The sequence below is a fragment of the Trichosurus vulpecula genome, chromosome 2 (genome assembly GCF_011100635.1).
Source record: "Trichosurus vulpecula isolate mTriVul1 chromosome 2, mTriVul1.pri, whole genome shotgun sequence".
In the NCBI taxonomy this organism is placed as follows: domain Eukaryota; kingdom Metazoa; phylum Chordata; class Mammalia; order Diprotodontia; family Phalangeridae; genus Trichosurus; species Trichosurus vulpecula.
This window is the reverse complement of record NC_050574.1, coordinates 38124713-38141731: the sequence shown is the minus strand read 5'-3', so window position 1 is coordinate 38141731 and position 17019 is coordinate 38124713. Positions and strand designations below refer to the sequence as shown.

General features: G+C 52.4%; 1 protein-coding gene across 1 annotated transcript; it reads right to left on the bottom strand.

Moving 5' to 3' along the window:
* Window positions 1–4098: 4098 nt before the first annotated feature.
* MEIS3 (Meis homeobox 3) lies at window positions 4099–12147 on the bottom strand. Its single transcript, XM_036745950.1, has 11 exons — window positions 12136–12147; window positions 7518–7705; window positions 7137–7308; window positions 6923–6973; window positions 6513–6563; window positions 6260–6430; window positions 5621–5732; window positions 5343–5491; window positions 4872–4948; window positions 4571–4629; window positions 4099–4289 (listed from the first exon to the last, which is right to left on the bottom strand). Exons 1-11 carry the CDS (start codon window positions 12145–12147, stop codon window positions 4099–4101), a joined length of 1233 nt encoding a protein of 410 aa, XP_036601845.1.
* Between the last annotated feature and the right edge of the window lie 4872 nt (window positions 12148–17019).

The following is a 17019-nucleotide window of genomic DNA, read 5'->3' as shown; positions in this document are numbered from 1 at the left end:
ACCTCAGACATTTCCTAGCTGGGTGACCCTGGGCAAGTCACTTAACCACGTTTGCCTCAGTTTCCTCATCTGTACAATGAGCTGGAGAAGGAAGTGGCAAACCACTCCAGTACCTCTGCCAAGATAACCCCAAATGGGGTCACAGAGAGTCAGACATGACTAAAAAATGATCGAAAATTCCAGGGATGACCTATGACTTCCACAGACCTCAGTGAATTAAAGTGAAAGATACCTCAAAGAACATCGGAGAGGTGTCTGGTGGATGTGAACAGGTTGCATCCTATGAGTAATGAAGACCCACTTAAGAGAAGAAGCATAAAGAATATTATTAGAGAAATGTATGACTGGCAAAGATGGGTTGGTCGTGTACTGAAAATGGAGGAGAGACGGCCTCTAATGGACATCCACACAGTGTCCTCAGATCTAGAGGAAGACCTCCTGGTGTGTTGGGTGGACCCTGTATGGATGACGGCAAGGAAGACCAGGAGTGCTGGGCAGAATTAGAAGGTGTGGAGGGCTGCGATCTATACCCCTGGAGGCAGCCCGATGTAGATGGGAAGATATCATCCTGGGATGGTTCTTTAGAGCTGGCAGGGACCTCAGAGTTCCCACCTAGACCACACTCTTAAGATGTGTCCCATATTGCCCAATGTCAAACAAGTAGGAAATGACAGCCATGATTTGAACCCAGCTCATCAAAGCTGGAAGGGCCCTCTAGTCCAACCCCATCATTTTACAGAAAGAGAAACTGAGGCTAAAAGTGAGGGGGAGGAGAAGATTGCAAGCTTAATGGTAGTCGATAGTCTAATGTATTAGCCAAAAAAGCCAATGGCATCCTAAGCTTCATAATAATATTTGGGCATAATATTCTGCATGAGAGAGGCAATGGTTCTGATCTCCTCTGCTCTGACCCTGTCTGAAGGATGGTGCTCAGTTCCAGGGACTTAGGTCTAGCAAGATTGTCTGTAATCTGGAGAGGAGCAGAACCAGGAGGGAGAAGGGCCCCACATCCACACTATGTGGTGCATTAAAGGAACTGGGGATGCTTAGTATGGAGAAGAGGATGCTCAGGGGGCACAGGGCAGGGTTATTACGTGAAGAGGGATGAGCCTGGCTCTGGAGGGCAGAACTGGGACGATGGGTGGACGTTTGAAGAGGCTGATTAAAGTTGGATGGAAAGATTTCCCTACTAGACCAGCTCGAAACCAGAATAGGCTGCTGGGAGGAAGGGATAGGCAGTGGACTTGTCCTTCCTTGGGGTCGTTGAGCAGCAGCCAGGTGGTTCCATATCAGAGATGTTAGAGAGAGATTCGTCATCAGATATGTGCTGGACCTCTGCCCAAGGTCATGTGTGGAGTCAAGGGCAGGGTAGTGTCTGTTGTAGTGTGTGTATGTGTCCTGAGGCTATCTGCTGGCCTTTATGGTTAGTACAAAGGTTGGAGTCTGTACACACACACACACACACACACACACACATGCACATGCACACACAGAGGCACAGAAACACATGCACCTACCTGTCACTGTCTTGATGGATGGGCTCAGCTTAGGTGGGGAATCCTGACCAAGCTATCCATCATCCAGCTACATGGTTACAAACACACACACACACACACACACACACACACACACACACACACGGTCAGGCCAATCCTAGTCAATGGGTCAGTGGTGTGCCAGTTCTCCCACTGAACTCTCTTTCGATGACCCCAGCCCCTATTTCCCACCAGAGCTGCCCTGCTCAGGCCCAACACCCTTCCCACCGACTCTCTCCCTTTTAAGAGTCAGCTCTTGGAGAGGAGGGACTTTTGTTTTGGTATCTCTAGCACTATACATAGTTCCTGACAAACAGCAGGTGCTTAATAAATATTTTTCATTCATCTGTTCATTCATTCCTCTGTGAATTAGGGGCTAAGAGCCAGAACAGAAGGATTCCCCCCACCACACCCAACTTTTGTATCTGCCTCAGTTTCTCTTCCCAAAAAAGATCCAAGACTAGCCCCTAAGAGAAACTACTGATTCAAGGGCTCTTAGTGTCTAGGGGGGACCCATAGGAGAATGGTGGAAAGAGCCCTGGCAGGGAACTAGGCCCCCTGATTTGCTCTTTGACCTCAGGTAAACATCCCCCGCCCTGAGCCTCCGGATGCTTATTTGTTCGATGAAGGGGATGGGTTATTGAAAGGTCCTCAAGGGTACTTCCTGCTCTGACATTCTGCCCCCACCTTCTCCCCCTCCTCAGCTCCAGCTGAGATGATAAAGGGAAGAGATAGGAATAGGAGGTAGGAAAGAAGGAAGGGGGGGGCTGACTCCTTTATCACCCTCCCACCTGGGGACGCCCCCCCAAAGTCTTCTTCTAAGCCACACCCAGTGAAGCCTCTCAGTCATCCTCCCGACTTCCCTGCCCTCCCCCCAGACTCTTCCATCCTTTGTGTGAAGTGCCGGGGAGGTTTCCAGCCCCAGCTGAATACTGCTTGGGTAGCTAGACAAAGACAGACAGAGAAATGGGGGTGAGACCCAGAGGTCCAGGTACCAAGGTGGAGACTGAGCGTCGGAAACAGAGGGAGGGAGAAGGATACAGCATATGGGCCAGAGGCATCCGGCCTCGTTGTCCCCCTCCTCCCTCAGCCCCCTCCCCAGGGGCCAGCTGCCCCTTCCTCCTCTAGTCAGCTCTTCATTGTTAACCTAAGAAACAAACAGAAGGATAGACTGAAGGAGGGAAAGAGGCTGGAGAGGAAGATATCTTTTTTTTTTTTAAGATTTTATCATTTTTTAAAAAAAGACTGAGAAAGAGACAGAGACAGACTAAAGAGAGTAGGGACAGAGCGGGGAAATACAGGGAAAAACCCGAGGGGCCCCTGCCCTGTCTGTGTCCCAAGACCTCTCTTGCCCAGGCCTGGAAGAAGGGGCCTGGACCATTTCCCCCGCTCCTCTGAGCTTCCCCCCACCCTTTTTGGAGCTCCCCAGGGTGGAACACGAGTGGGTCTGGAGCTCGGGAGAAGCAGGGAAGGGGCCTGCAGGATGGAGTGGGTATCTTCTCCTCATCATGAGGCATGGATAGCTCAGTGTGCAGCGAGTCCCAGCCCAGGAGCCCGGGGAGCCCGGGGAGGTAGGCGTTGAGGTGGGAGGGCATCAGGCCCGGCCCGCATCAGGCCGGGCCCTGGCTGGGAGCCCCAGGTGTGTATGGGGGGCTCAGCTCACAGGACCCTCCATATCCACGGAGAAGGAGTCCTGGCTTTGGAAAGAAGGGGTTTGCAGAGGGTCAGGGGATGAGAGGAGCTTCGGGGACTCCCAGATCTCCCTTCTCTCCCTTTCGCGCCCCGCCCCCCCCCCCATCCTGGTGGCTTCCCCGATACAAGGACACAGAGACACTAGGCAGAAAGAGAGGGGAGAGACAAAAAGAGATAATGAAGATACAGGAAGACCCACAAACTGAGAGACAGACAGCGAAGGGGAGAAGGAAAGAGGGAGAAAGAGGAGAGAGGGAGGGGAAACAGGGCGTGGGAAGAGATGTGGGAGAGACAGAGATGGAAGGAGAAGCTGAGGGACAGAGGCGTATAAGGAGAGTCCAAAAGGGAAAATGGGAAGCAGAGATGCTGGGAGAGCAAGACAGGAGAAGAGAAGGAGACAGAGGGAAGGAGCCGAGCAGCCTGTGCTGACAGGAGCTGGTCTCCACCAGCGAGCAGCCCAGACTCCCTCCCTGCAGACTCCTCTCCCCAGACCCTCCCCAGCTCCCAGGTGAGTCCCACACCTGGCCTGGGTTCCCTCCGGATGCAGACAGTGCCCAGGAGAGCGCTCTCTCAGGGGGCTGCCCCTCTTCTGCTGCTCCCAGGGCTGGCTATACTGGGAGACCCAGGGGGATGGGTATTTGTGGAGGACACTCACCGTCAGTGGGTGAGGCTGCAGATGCCCCTACATGTAGTGCCACTGCCTGTCCAGGCTCACGCTCATGCCCATGGACCCTGGGGATGAGAGGTGGGGGAAGGAGACCCTCCCCCAAATCCACCCCCTGTAAGGAGGTGTGGGGCCCCTTTAAGAAGGGACAGTGGGTGGGACTAGGACAGTGTGGGCTCCTGCATGCAAAGGAAGCTTATGCATTATTCATGAGTCCTGGGCCCCCAAGGGAGGCTCAGAGTAGATGGGGAGATCTCTGTGGTCTGGGAGCAGGAGGAGCCTGGGCTGGGGGCAGGACTTACCGGTGGTCCTCATGGGGGGCCCAGGGCCTGGACTCTGGTCTGGGCCAAAGGCCCCCAGGGCTGGGGCGTGCTCAGGGCTGTAGGCTGTGCCAGGGCCTGTGAGGGGGACATGACACATCCATGGGAGGGGTCCCTTTACGACATGCCTACCCACCCCAGCAGTGACTAGTGAGGCTTTGTGGTCTAGCCCAGGAAGGAGAGGAGGCACAGGACCTGGGGTCATTTTCCATCTCTGCCCTCAGCTGCCCTCACCTTTCTAGGACTCAGTTTTCCTCTCTGTCTAAAGAGGGTGAACTAGATGGTCTCTAAGGTCCCTTTCCTGCTCCAAGTCCTATTTTTACACACACATACACACATACACACACACACACACACACCTGCCCTGTTGGATTGGTCAATCATAGGCTGCACAATCCGCCTCCTGGCATTAATGAACCTGTGGGAGAAGACACAGAGACACCAACAGATGGGGAGACAGCAAGAGACAGAGAGAGACACAGATAGGGTCATAGAGAGACACAGGCATCCAGGTCCAGGTATGCTCAGGGGTTGGTGGCAGAGCTGGATGGGAAGGCAGACAGTGAGGAGGGATGGGGACAGAGAGATAGAGGGAGGGGGAGGCCCTGGGCACCCCCATCCAGCCCCCTCCCCCTTCTCCCCCCCTCAGGAGCTCCTCACCAGTTGTTGACCTGTAGGATGGTGAGACCCGTGTCCTGGGCCAGCTGCTTCTTTTGCTCCTCAGAGGGATAGGGGTGCTGGGGGCAACACAGAGGGTGGAGATGGACCAGGAATCATCCCCACAAAGAGAAAGAGAAGACAGTGGCCAAGTTCAGGGCCTCCCAATATCTTTACATTCCAATAGAGGAAAAGATTAAAGGCCTTTCTTTCCCTTGAGCCAAACCCAGTGATGCTAGGGGCTCCAGGGAAGGATCTAAGGCTGGGCCAGACCTGGGGATACCTGAGGCCTGAGGGATATCTTTGGGGTGTGTGTGTGTGTGTGTGTGTGTGTGTGTGTGTGTGTGTGTGTATGTGTGTGTGAGAGAGAGAGAGAGAGATTATGGGGGGACCCACTTCCAGATTCATTGTGGGTCTGGCCAGATGTGTCCAGTGCCTTCTCTGGGAGCAGGTGCTAGGGGGTAAGGGGCTCACCGCCAGGTGCTGGAAAAGCCAGGCCCTCATGATGTTGGTGGCCACCTTGGGGAAGATTCCCCGCTTCTTACTCTGCCTCTGGTCATGATCAGGCTCATCATCTTCAGGCCCAGAGCTGGGGGAGGCTGCTCTGGTCTCCAGCCCATCTCCTGACAGGGAGAGTGAGCCTCCCATCATAACAGAGCCTTGGGAAGCCCAACCCCATCCACCCCACAAGGACCCCAGGAGCTTCCTTGGTCAATGTCTATGCCTGGTCCTCCCTGCCCCCCCATCCTTACCCTGCTCACTGGAGTTGTCCCCACTCTGGGAGGCCATGCCTCCACTTGATGGACCTGGTGTCCCCAGGTGCACAGATCCGCTGTCACTGTGGTCTCGAACCCAGGAATTGTTCTGAGGAGAAAAGAGAATGGTTAGTATGGATTTGGGGGGTTAAGGATCCCCCACCAAGGCATAGGATGACACAGGGTGGGTTTAGACATCCCACAGGCCTCACCTAGGATCATCTGGCTACCCACACCCTTGCCTCTCCCCAACCAGGCTTATGTATTATCTATATGTGAATGTGATTGTAAGAGGAATGAGTACAATTTGAGTGTGTGACCAAGTGGATCTAAGGGCATCTGAGTGTGTGACATGAGTGTATGACTGTATCTGAGTATGTGCATGTGAGAGGGTGGCTGTATTTTGCCATACTGAATACCTCTCTGTATGTGTGTCTGAGTGTCTGTATTTCTCTGTGGCTGAGTGGGACTATGAGCGTGTGACTATCCCTAAGTGTGTGTGACTTTTTCCCAAGTGTACCTCTGGATATGTATCTAAGTGTGTGTGTATGTGTGTGCATGTATGAGTGTGTATGAGTGCATGCGTGTAAGTGTGTGTGTGTGTGTGAGTGTGTGTGTGAAGGGGGGAGGCTGCACCTGGTGGGGGAGCCCAGGGCCAGGAGTTGGGAAGTCATCCAGGTCAGCTTTGCAAGGGACAATGGAGTCATCACCATCTCGGTCTCGGTCCTCAATGACCAGGTCGATGGGCATCTTCCCTTTGAGGCAGGTGATATACCGATGACAGAAGTTGTCACACAGGTCGTGTACCTGGTGGGGGTAGGGGCAGGAATAGAGGTGAGCTGGGGAGCAAGCAGTGGGGAAGGGGCAGAGGAAAAAGGCAAGCACTCACCTTCTCCAGCTCCAGCAGATGAAACCGCAGTACCTGGATGGCCTGTATCATCTGAGGGGAGATACAGAGACACAGAGAGACACAGAGACAGGGACAGAGAGACAGAAGCAGTGAGAGCAAGACATGCCAGAAGATAAAGAGACAGAGGCAGACAGGAAAAGAGAAGAAGAGAGAGAGTCAGAGATATAAAGGGTCATGGAGTCAGAGACAGAGATAGAGATGGGAAGATGGAAAGACCTGGAACAAGGTTGAGAGATGAGGCCCCCAAGGAGCAGAGGAAAGACGGCCTAATGACGCTCTTCCTAGCCCCTCCCCCCAGGGAGGAGGGTGCTGCACCTCAGGCTAAGCCTGGTGTTTGGGGTGAAACCAAAGCTTTGGGGTTAGTTAGAGCAGTTGCGCTAAGCTCTCACCAGGTTGTCCAGCTCTGGGTTAGAGGAGAACAGAGGCCTCTCCATGCGGACCTGAGACATGACATTGAGAGAGAATGGGAGGGGACAGAGGAGGGGGAAGCATCGAGTGCACGTCAGGGGGCTGCCTGACCCTCCCAGCCCCCAGTCTCCACGTGTGCTCCTCATACCCCCGCCCCCCACCCGCGCCCAGAGGGTCCTGGAGAAGGGGCCCCACCTGCTTGGCAAAGGCCGCGATGTCCTCGTTGAAGGAGTCGGAGGAGCAGACATCTGCCCCGGGCCCCAACCCCGGGCTGCCCCCAGGTCCCGGGCCGACCCCGTCCCTGGGGGAGCACGTGGCCAGCTCACACTTCTCAAACACCAGAGCCAGAAGCGGAAACAGCGGGTGCCTGCAGGGCACCGGGAGAGGCAGGGTTCAGTTCCCAGCCTGGGGCTCCACCCACGGGGCTCAGGGGAGGAGAGGAGCACCTAAATTAGGCTGAGGCCCCCCGTGAGGCAGCAGCAGAGAGCGAGAGGGAGAAAGAGACACATGCAAGAGAGAGCAATGCCCGCAGAAAGAGGGGACCCACCGAAGCAGGGCCCCAGAAGCCTCCCTCACCCGTAGATCTCGTCTTTCTCGCTCTTCAGTCCGTCTCCTCCTCTTGCTCGGCTCCGGGCCGGCCCTGGGGTCGGGGCTGGGCCGTAGGGGGCCTGGGGCAGCACAGCTGGCCGCCCGCTCCCTCGGGGCGCGGCATCCGAGAAGTTGGCCAGGCCTGCGCTGTCCACGCCGGGATACAGCTCATCGTACTGTGAGAGGGGAGGGAGAAAAAGAGAGGATGAGAGGGGTTGCCCCTGGATCCAGGCGTTCGGGTGCTCGGACACCTTCCTGTACCCCTTCTCTCACAAGCCCGGACATCTCTTGCTTCTCAGTAGGATTTGGGGAGGGGAAGAGGGAGACGTCGGAGAATTTTCTCATTTCCTCTGGCCACACCAAATTCCTTCTCTCCATGTGCTGTGTGAGCCTCTTCCTCAGTATCTCCATCTTTTCTACCTCTTCCTATCGCTGTCTCTGTCCGCATCAATATCTCTGTCCTTGGGGTAGCTGTCTTTGTCTCCCTATCTGGGTCTCTGGTAGGGTACCTCTGTCTACTGGAGTCTGTCTCTGTTTAGCTGTTTTTGTCTGTCTGCATTTCCATCCTTGTCTCTGGTTTCTGCCGTATCACTGTATCAGTGTAGAGCTGTCTCTGAACTACTGCTAGTCCATGTAGGTGTTCCTGTTTTTCTCTCTGTATCTCTCTCTCTGCCTCTACTTAGTTACTGACTTTCTCTGTGGAACTAACCCTGTCACTTTCTGTCTCTGTTTGTATCTCTGTACCCACCCTTCCTTTACTTCCTTTCAAAGCATTCATAGTCAGAGATTGATTCATTATCCCTTGGGGATGATTCAGGAGGGATCAATCAGTCTGAGTTTGGAATACCCAAGCCCAGGAATCCCCTGACCCAGACACACACACACACACACACACATACACACACACACACACTCATACATAGAAAGTACAATAGCAGCGAGCCTCCAGAGACAGGTGTATGGGATAAACACCTGGGTTCTGAATGTATTTCCTAGTGTGTGAGGTCTGAGGTGCATTTTTCTTATTACATATTCCTCTGCATGTGTGTGTTGGGAGGAGGAGGAAGATAAAGACTTTTTCTCCGCCTTCTTCATTTCAGTTCTATTTAGCAGACTGTGTGTGCATCCCAAACAATTTAAGCTAAGCTCCCTCTCCATTTACAGAACACTAATCCGAATAAAGTCAAATTTACTTACCCACTCCCCCCACCTACCCCACGTTCTGGTCCATACAGCCTGGGGAACACAATCAAACACACAGACACATTACGCTCTTCATACACACACACACACACACACACACACACACACACACACACACCTCTGCTCTAAACTTTTCCTCTGACACTGGGGGATCTGAAGGAGTCTATCTCAACTTAGAAGTCGCACCCCAACTATTCAGCTGGGGGACAGTGTCTAGAAGCTCTGTCTGCCCCCTTCCATCTCTCAGAGTCTGGAGAGGACATTGACTGACACACTCATCTCCTCCAGGGAGCCGACCTTCTGCTCTCCACTTTCCTCTCCCTCTCCTACATGTCCCAGGGCTCAGCCTGAACTCTTCTTCCTGTTCCTTGCCTCCCCCTCTTCAAAATCAGGGACAAGAATGGAACAAAGAGATGGGGCTCTGGGGGGGGCATGGAATGAAGACAGAGGGATGATGGGGCAGCAGGTCAGAAGGATGAGGACAGAGATAGAGGGACAGAGTGAAGAAACAGAGGGAAGGACAGATGGATAGATGTTAGAGAATTGGGACAGAGACATGGGGGACAGAGGAGGTAGGAACAGAGGGAGCAGAGACAGAGAAATAGGAGACAAAGGGATGGGGGCAGAGAAAAATAAGGTACAGAGGGATAGAGGGACAGAGCTGAGGAACAGTCAATTGCAGAAGAGGGATGAGAAAAAATGAGTGAAGAGACAGTGAGATGGGGAATAGAAGAGGGATGGGGCAGGGAGATGAGGTATAGAGAGGTTGAGTGGGGGACAACAGAGGGATGGAGATAGAAGGATGGAGGATAGAGTGACAGAAAGAAATAAAGTTCAAAGGAATTGGGCCAGAGAACTGAGGAATAGGGAGATGGACACATATGGGGTGGGGGGAAGGGGGCAGAACCAGAAAACTGGGGAGACATCAGATGGGAAGACAGAGGGATAATGTAGAGGAAGATAAAAGGAAATAAGGAGAGGAAAAGAGAAAAGGATGAAAAAAGAAAAAAGATAGGGAAAAGGATGGGGGGAAGGCTGGGGGATAAAGGGATAGAGGGAAATGAGGTAGAGAGATGGGGATCAGCAGGATGAGGAACAGCGACAGAGATCAAGTGGACAGGGGCAACAGTCAGTCACTGAGGAACGATGGAGGCTGGAGGTAGAAGGACAAATAGGTGGGGGCTAGAGAATGGGTGCAGAGGGATATGGGATGCTTAATGGACAGAGCGACAGGGATGTCAACAGGCTTGGAGACCAGAGAGGTGGATAGAAAGAAGGTTGGAGGAAAAGAAGAATGAGGAACAGGAATGGATAACTGGAAGGATTTGGGGGAACAGAGTGACTGGGACAGAGAGATGGAGAGGAGTGAGGAAAGATGAATGTGAAACAGAGGCATGAAGGAGTAGATTGATGGAAGGAAAGAGACTTTCAGGGAATGAGGGATGGAGGGAAAGAGAAATAGGGGAAGAGAATGGAGAATTAGAGATGGTGATAAAAGGATTAGGATAGGGGAATGGGGACATAGGGATGGGGGACAGAAGAATAATGGACAGAGAGATGAAGGATAGAGGGACAGAGAGGGAGGGAGAGAGGAATGGAAGCATAGAGACATGGAGAGAAAGAGCAAAGAGGGACAGAGGGATGAGGACTGAAGGATGGGAGAAAGGGATCAAGGGTAGATGAAGGGAGAGATAAAAGGAAAGACAGAGGAGAGATGGAGAGTGGCAGAGGGCAAGAAGAATGTAGCACTGAAGGATAGGAGCAGGACAGAGAGAGAGAGAGAGACAAAGGTGAGGAAGGAATAATGAGAACGAAGGGATAAGGACTGAAGTGAATGGGAGAAAGCAGGTGGGTGACAAAAAGTGGGACAGATAGACCAATGGGGACAGAGCTGAAAAACAGAAATGAGCAACAGAGAGATGGGGACAGAAGTATGAGTGACAATTCAACAGGAGGTTGAGGGAGATTTGGATGGAGTATTGAAACACACAAGGATGGGGCACCTAAATGGGGGAGAGAGGGATAAGATACAGAGGTGGAGTAAAGAGAGAGTAGATACAGAAGAATGGAGAGATAGAGGAACAAGAGGTAGGGAGATGTGAGAGAGATGGAGAGACAGAGACATGGGGGACAAATATGGACAGAAGGAGGGATTGATTGGGAGAGACAGGAGGACAGTTTGGAGGGAAAAAGGAGTGGGGAATGAGTGGGAGGACAGGGAGAGAGAAGGAAGGGGAGAGAGAATGGATGAAGAGAGAGATATGAGACAGAGACTGAGGAGGAAGAGATGGAAAACAGAGGTATGTGGAACAGAGATAGGAATCAGAGATGGAGAGACAGGAGACAGGAATACAGAGGGTGGGTGGAAGAAGCATGGAAGAAAGGAGGGATGAGGAGAGAAAGAGGTAAGACAGCTGAAGAGAGAGCTGGGAGAGGGGACAGAGCCTGAAAAAGAGGAGGGTGAAGATAAAGAGTGGGGAGATAGGTGGAGTAGAAGAATGAGGATTTGGTCAAGTGGGGACAGATACTGGGAGGAGAATGATGAGGACAGAGACACTTCACCAGGATGGAGAGATAGGGGCAGAGGAAGGGGGGAGAACTAATGAGCACAGAGATTTGAGATAGAGATAGAGAAACATGGATGGAGGTGATAAATGAGCAAAAGGGGCTGGGGAAGAGTTGGAAGACCTGAGGGACTGGACAGATGGGGTGGAGGGGAAGAGGGATGGGGACCTAAGGATAGGAGCAGAGATGGAACTGGAGAGATAGAGAGATAGAGGACAGTGGTAGAGACAGAGAAGGGGTCGGGTAGGGAAGGATGGGGCAGAGAAATGTGAGACAGATCCGGAGAGAGGGGATGGGGAGGTAGAGGGATGGAAAAAAGAGAGATGGGGAAAAGTATGAAGGGGATGGAAGCATGAAGTATGGCATGAAATTAGCTAGAGATGGGGGGATAGAGTGAGTGAGAGTCAGAGAAATGAGGACAGGGGATGGAGGATAGAAAGAGGGGGGAAAAGTGGAAGGGGGCCACATGTCAGTGGGTGACAGGAGGCAGGGACAGTGGGGTGGAGAAAAAGAGGGATAGGGGACAGGAAGATGAGGACAGATGTGAGACAGCTAGAGAGACAGGGAGGAGAGGTGGGGGCACATTCGAATAGGGGATGTAGGGAAGGGGGAACAGTGGGATAGGGAACAGGAATGCAGGATAGAATGATGGTGCTAGAGATAAGCAAGAGCTGGAGAGTCAGAAATTAGGAACAGAGAGGGAAGGAGGGATGGAGATAGGAGGATGTGGGAGCAGAGAGTGAGAACAAGGAGCTGGAGAAATGGAGACTGGGTGGATAGGGATGAAGGATAAGATCTCAGTGATGCTGACTGACTGGGGACATGCATCCATACTTACTCTCTGTGCCATGGGCCCCCAGAATTGGGGCCCACGTCAGGCAGCTCCAATGTCTGTCCCTCGCCAGATCCGGGCCTGGGGGCTGGGCTGTGGAGGGTGAGTGGGGACACGGGTTGCCCCCCAGGTTCCCCCCACAGCCCAGGGCCCCCTCTTTCTGCTCAGTGGTGGGCGTAGTGTTCTGTCATGAGGACCCTAGAGCACAGCCTCCTGCCCAGCCCCCAGGGGTCAGTGCCCTGGCTCCAGGGGCATCCCAGGCTGGTGGAGAGAGTTGGGGAGTGGATCTGGACCCCAGGATGGGTGTCAAAAGGCTCCTCTGAGCCCCAGCCACCCCTCAGTACCCCAGAACTGGAGCCTCAGTGAATCCAGTAAGAGACAGTGAAAGACAGAGAAAGATTCAGGGAGAGACAGAAAGAATGAAAGAAAGAAAGACAGAGATCAGAGAGGGAGGGAGGGAGGGGAAGGGAAGCTGAGAAGAAGGCACCGGTATGGGGAGACCTGGCCCCACTGGCAAGGGGCTGGGCTGGGCTGGGCCCCTGGGTCCCTGGTGTGGGGGCTGGTAAGCAGCTGAGTGGATGCTCAGCTGTCTGCCTCTGTGTGTGTGTGTGTGTCTCTCTCTGTCTCCCTCTGTCTCCCTCCTCTCTCTCTCTGTGATCATATCCGGAAGTTCCCACATCACCCAATCCTTAACCCACTGTCCGCCGGCTGCTGGAGGGGCCAGAACTGAAGCCAGAGGGGCCAGGGCGGGCTTGGGGCTGGGGCTGCTGAGAGGGAAAAGAGGCCTCTTGGTCCCCGCCTGCTCCTCCGCCCCCTCCCCCCCTCCGAGGTTCAGCCTTGTCTTTCTGTGTCTTCTGTGAATCTCTAGCTCTTTTCCTTAGCGGTCTCTCTCCTCTCCCCTCCTCTTCTCTTCTCTTCTCTCTTCTCACTTCAAGCTTCTCTCTCTCTCTCTCTCCCTCTCTCTCTCTCTCTCTCTCTCTCTCTCTCTCTCTCTCTCTCTCTCTCTCTCTCCCTCTCTCTCCCCCCTTCCCTCCCTCTCCTCTCCTTTCTCTCTCTCCCTCTCCTCCTCTTCTTCCTCTTCCTCTTCTTCTTTTTCCTCTCCTCCTCCTCCTTCTTCTCCTTCTCTCTCTCTCTCTCTCTCTCTCTCTTCCTTCCTCTCCTTTCCTTCTTTGTCTTTCTGTCTGTCTCTGTCTTTCTTCTCTCTCCCATCTCTCTCTGTCTGTTTGTGTGTGTGTCTCTCTCTCCCCCCTCCCATCCTTGGCTCCCTGCCTCACCCTCTTTTGACCCATTGCTCCCATTCTCTTTCTTTCTTTGCCTATTTTCCCTATCCCCCTGTCTTTCTCTTTCTCCCTCCATCTGTCTATTTCTCTTTGTATCATCTATCTTTCAACCTGTTTATTTCTCATCTCTCTTTCATGATGTATCCATTTCTGTGTCTGTTTCTTTCTTTTCCACCTGTGAGACATAGAGAGGGAGTCATTTTGTCACCACTCTGGACCCTTTCCCCCTTAGAGTGAAATTAGAATGTCTCTACTTCCCTGAGGTCCAGCAATGGCCAGGGTGTTCATTTGGTCATCTGTGTTTGATTGTGTATGTCTGTATCTTTGAATATGTGTGACTCAGAGTATAGATGTATTCAGAGGACAGGAAAGGAGAGAAGAACGAAGGAAAGAGGAGAGAGAAAGGGAGAAGAGAAAGAAAGGGAAGAGGAGGAAGAGGAGGAGTGTATGTTTGTATGTGTGTGTGCAGACAGGGACAGTGAGTTGGTAGGTGGAGGGGCAGTGGTCAGATTTCTTGGAGGTGGGGAGTTGGAGTTGTGAAGATTTGCTAGAGAGCCCCCCACCACCTTCTTGTTCTGCTTGGGCCCTAAAGGCAGAGCCAGGAGCAGTGAGTAACAGCTGCAGAGAGGCCAACTTCAGCTCCACACAAGTAAGAGTTTTGAATTATTAGCTATTCCAAGGTAGAAAGGGCAGTACTGAGCTCCCTGTTATGGGAGGGCTTCAAGAAGAGGCTGAGCAGACCACTTGTTGGCGATGTTGTAGAAGGAGCTCCTTCTCTGTGTGCATTGGTCCTCTCTGGCTTGAAGAATTTTATCTCTGAGGTCTCTGGCTACTCTGTTGGGAATTGAGGAGAGGAATAGGGAGCAGGTGGCTGAATCACCTAGGCCCCGGGTGCTATCTCCCAGACTGAAAACCAAGACAGCCCCTTAAGAGGAGGGAGGGAAAGCTTTAACGGTTGGGACGAAATGTAGCCTGCTTATTTGTCTGTCTGTCTGCTTTTCTATCTGACTGTCCTACCTGCCTGCCTGTTATCTAGCTGCCTGTTCCTCTGCCTGCTTATCTACCTTCACCCCTTCCTTCCCTCCTGCTTGCCTCCCTGTCTGTCTTCTTATTTATCTCATGTCTTCCTTACCAGCCTGTCTGTTTACTTGTCCATCTGCCTGCCTGCTTGTCTGCTTATCTACCTACTATCTATCTATCTCTATGTCTCTCTATTTATCTGTCCATCTATCTGTCTCTCTGTCTCCCTATTTGTCTTTATCTTTCTGTCTCTCTCTGTCTCCCTATTTATGTCTATCTGCCGATCCATCTATCTGTCTTGCTCTATTTCTCTCTCCCTCTCTCTCTCTCCCCCCCCCCGCCTCTCTCTCCACCTATCAGTCTGTCTCTCTGTCTTTATCTTTCTGTCTCTTTCTCTCTGTCTGCCTCTCTATTTCTCTGTCCATCTATCTGTCTCTCGATCTATTTATCTCTCTGTCTGTATCTATCCACCTGTCTGTCCATCTATCTCTACATCTTTGTCTTTCTGCTTCTCTATCTACCTTCCTCCCTTTCCTCCTTGTCTGCTTGTCTTTCTGTTTGTCTGTCTGCTTCTCTCCCTGCCTGCCTTTCTGTCTGTCTATCTGTTCTGCCTGCTTATCTGTCTTTCTGCCCACTTGCTGGCTTGCCTGCTTTGGAAAGATCGATGAACACCAGACTTGAGTTAGAATCTTGCCACTTAATACCTATGTGACCTTGAGAAAATCATCTCTCTGGGCTTTAGTTTCTATCCGTAAAACGAGAAGATTGGACCAGATGACCTCTAAGGACCTTTCCAAGGGTTCAAGATGTGACCCAACAATCTGTTTGCCTGTTCTATCCTGGGCCTACCTTCTCCCAAGAGAGAGAAAGATTGGAGGCCGAGGCGAGTGGCAAGAAACCGAGAGGCAGAAGCAGAAACAAGAGACACATTGAGACAGAGAGGACCTCCCCCCACCCCGCCCCCGCCCCAAACCTCCCACCATGCACAGCTGTTGGCCTCTGTCCTTCCCTGGCCCGAGCACTGATCCCCACTGAGAGTGCTAACTTGATAATTTCCCAAGGTCCCTAATCAGGGTCCCCGCTGAGCCCTGGCTTCTCACTGCTGTTCCCTGTGCCCTTTCTTCCCCTCAGCCAGGAATTCCTGCAGGGGTCTCTGCAAAATCATTGAGGGGGTGGTGTTCCTGAAGAAATGTGAGAAATAACCAAGTGAGGGCCCAGAGAGAGGCAAAGGGCTGGTGCTGGGAGGCAGGAGCATGGAGGAAATGACCTCTTTTCTCATGTGACCCTCTCACGGCATAAATATAAGGCAAAGAAATAAACACACACACACACACACACACACACACACACACACACACACACACACACACAGTAGCTCTCTGCCTGTCTCAGCTCTCTCTCTGCTTTTTCTCTCCATCTTTCCCTTCTCTTTTGTTCTTTGCTTCTTTGCCCAAATCTCGGGGCACATCGATCCCCTTTTTCCTATTTCTCTCTCTCTCCTTTTCTATCTCTGTCTGTACCTTTCTTTGTCTCTCTACCACTTCTCACGTTTCTTTCCTCCTCTTTCTCTTTCTCTTTTTCTTTCTCTCCCTCTCCCTATCTCTTCTCTTCTCTTCTCTTACCTCTCTCTCTCTTCTCTGTCCTCTCTGTGTCCTCTCTCTCTCTCCCTCCCTCCCTCCCTCCCTCTCTCTCCCCCCCTCCCCCTCTCTCTTTCCCCCTCTCTCTCTGAGTCTCCTCTCTGTGGAGAGAGATTTATTCCTTTAAGAATGGCCCTCTTTCTCTGTCTCTGAGTTTCCTCCCCAGCCCAAGGGCTTGAGAGCAGGAAATTAATTTCAATCAACTTCCAATGAAAACATAAAACTAACCCCCCTCACCCCCGCCACCCTCCAGCCCAGGTCCTGGGGTCAAGGGAGCCAGAAGACCAGGCTCCTAGACTGCTTGGCCTGCTGACCTGGGGTGGGGTGGGGGGCAGGGAAGATGGATGGGATGGATGGGACTTAATCTGGCAGCTGGAGCTCCTTCCATGGTGTGTGTGTGTGTGTGTGTGTGTGTGTGTGTGTGTGTGTGTGTACACAGAGCTCATCCGTCACCTGTCAGAGGCTCCCGAGAGGAGCAGGTGGGGGAAGGTATCTACTACCTAGAGAGACGGCCACAGGGAGAGACACAGAGGAGAAACAGACTGAGAGGAAGGAAGAAATAGCCAAAGTGAGATGGAGGAAGGGATGGGAAGACAGAGGGGAATAAAGACAGAAAAATAGGCAGCCACCAAGAAGGAAACAGGGATCAGGTCCTACATTCAGCAAATGTTGATTTCCCTCGCTGATCCCCTCGACCATAACAGCGAAGGGTGGGGAAGCAAATTCCCATGTTTCCTCGCTCTCTTCTCTATGCAAAAGGCCAAGAGACCTGAGTCAGTCCCTTTTGTGGGCCTCAGTCCATTTATCTATAAATCGAGCATAATAATGCTCACATGACCTCCCTTCAGGTGGTCTTTGTAAACATTAAACCAGCGAAATGGGGAAAGTTACTTTATTGTCTCCTTCTCATCTTCTTCTGTGGCTTTCAGATGGGAAAGGTACTGGGACCAGTT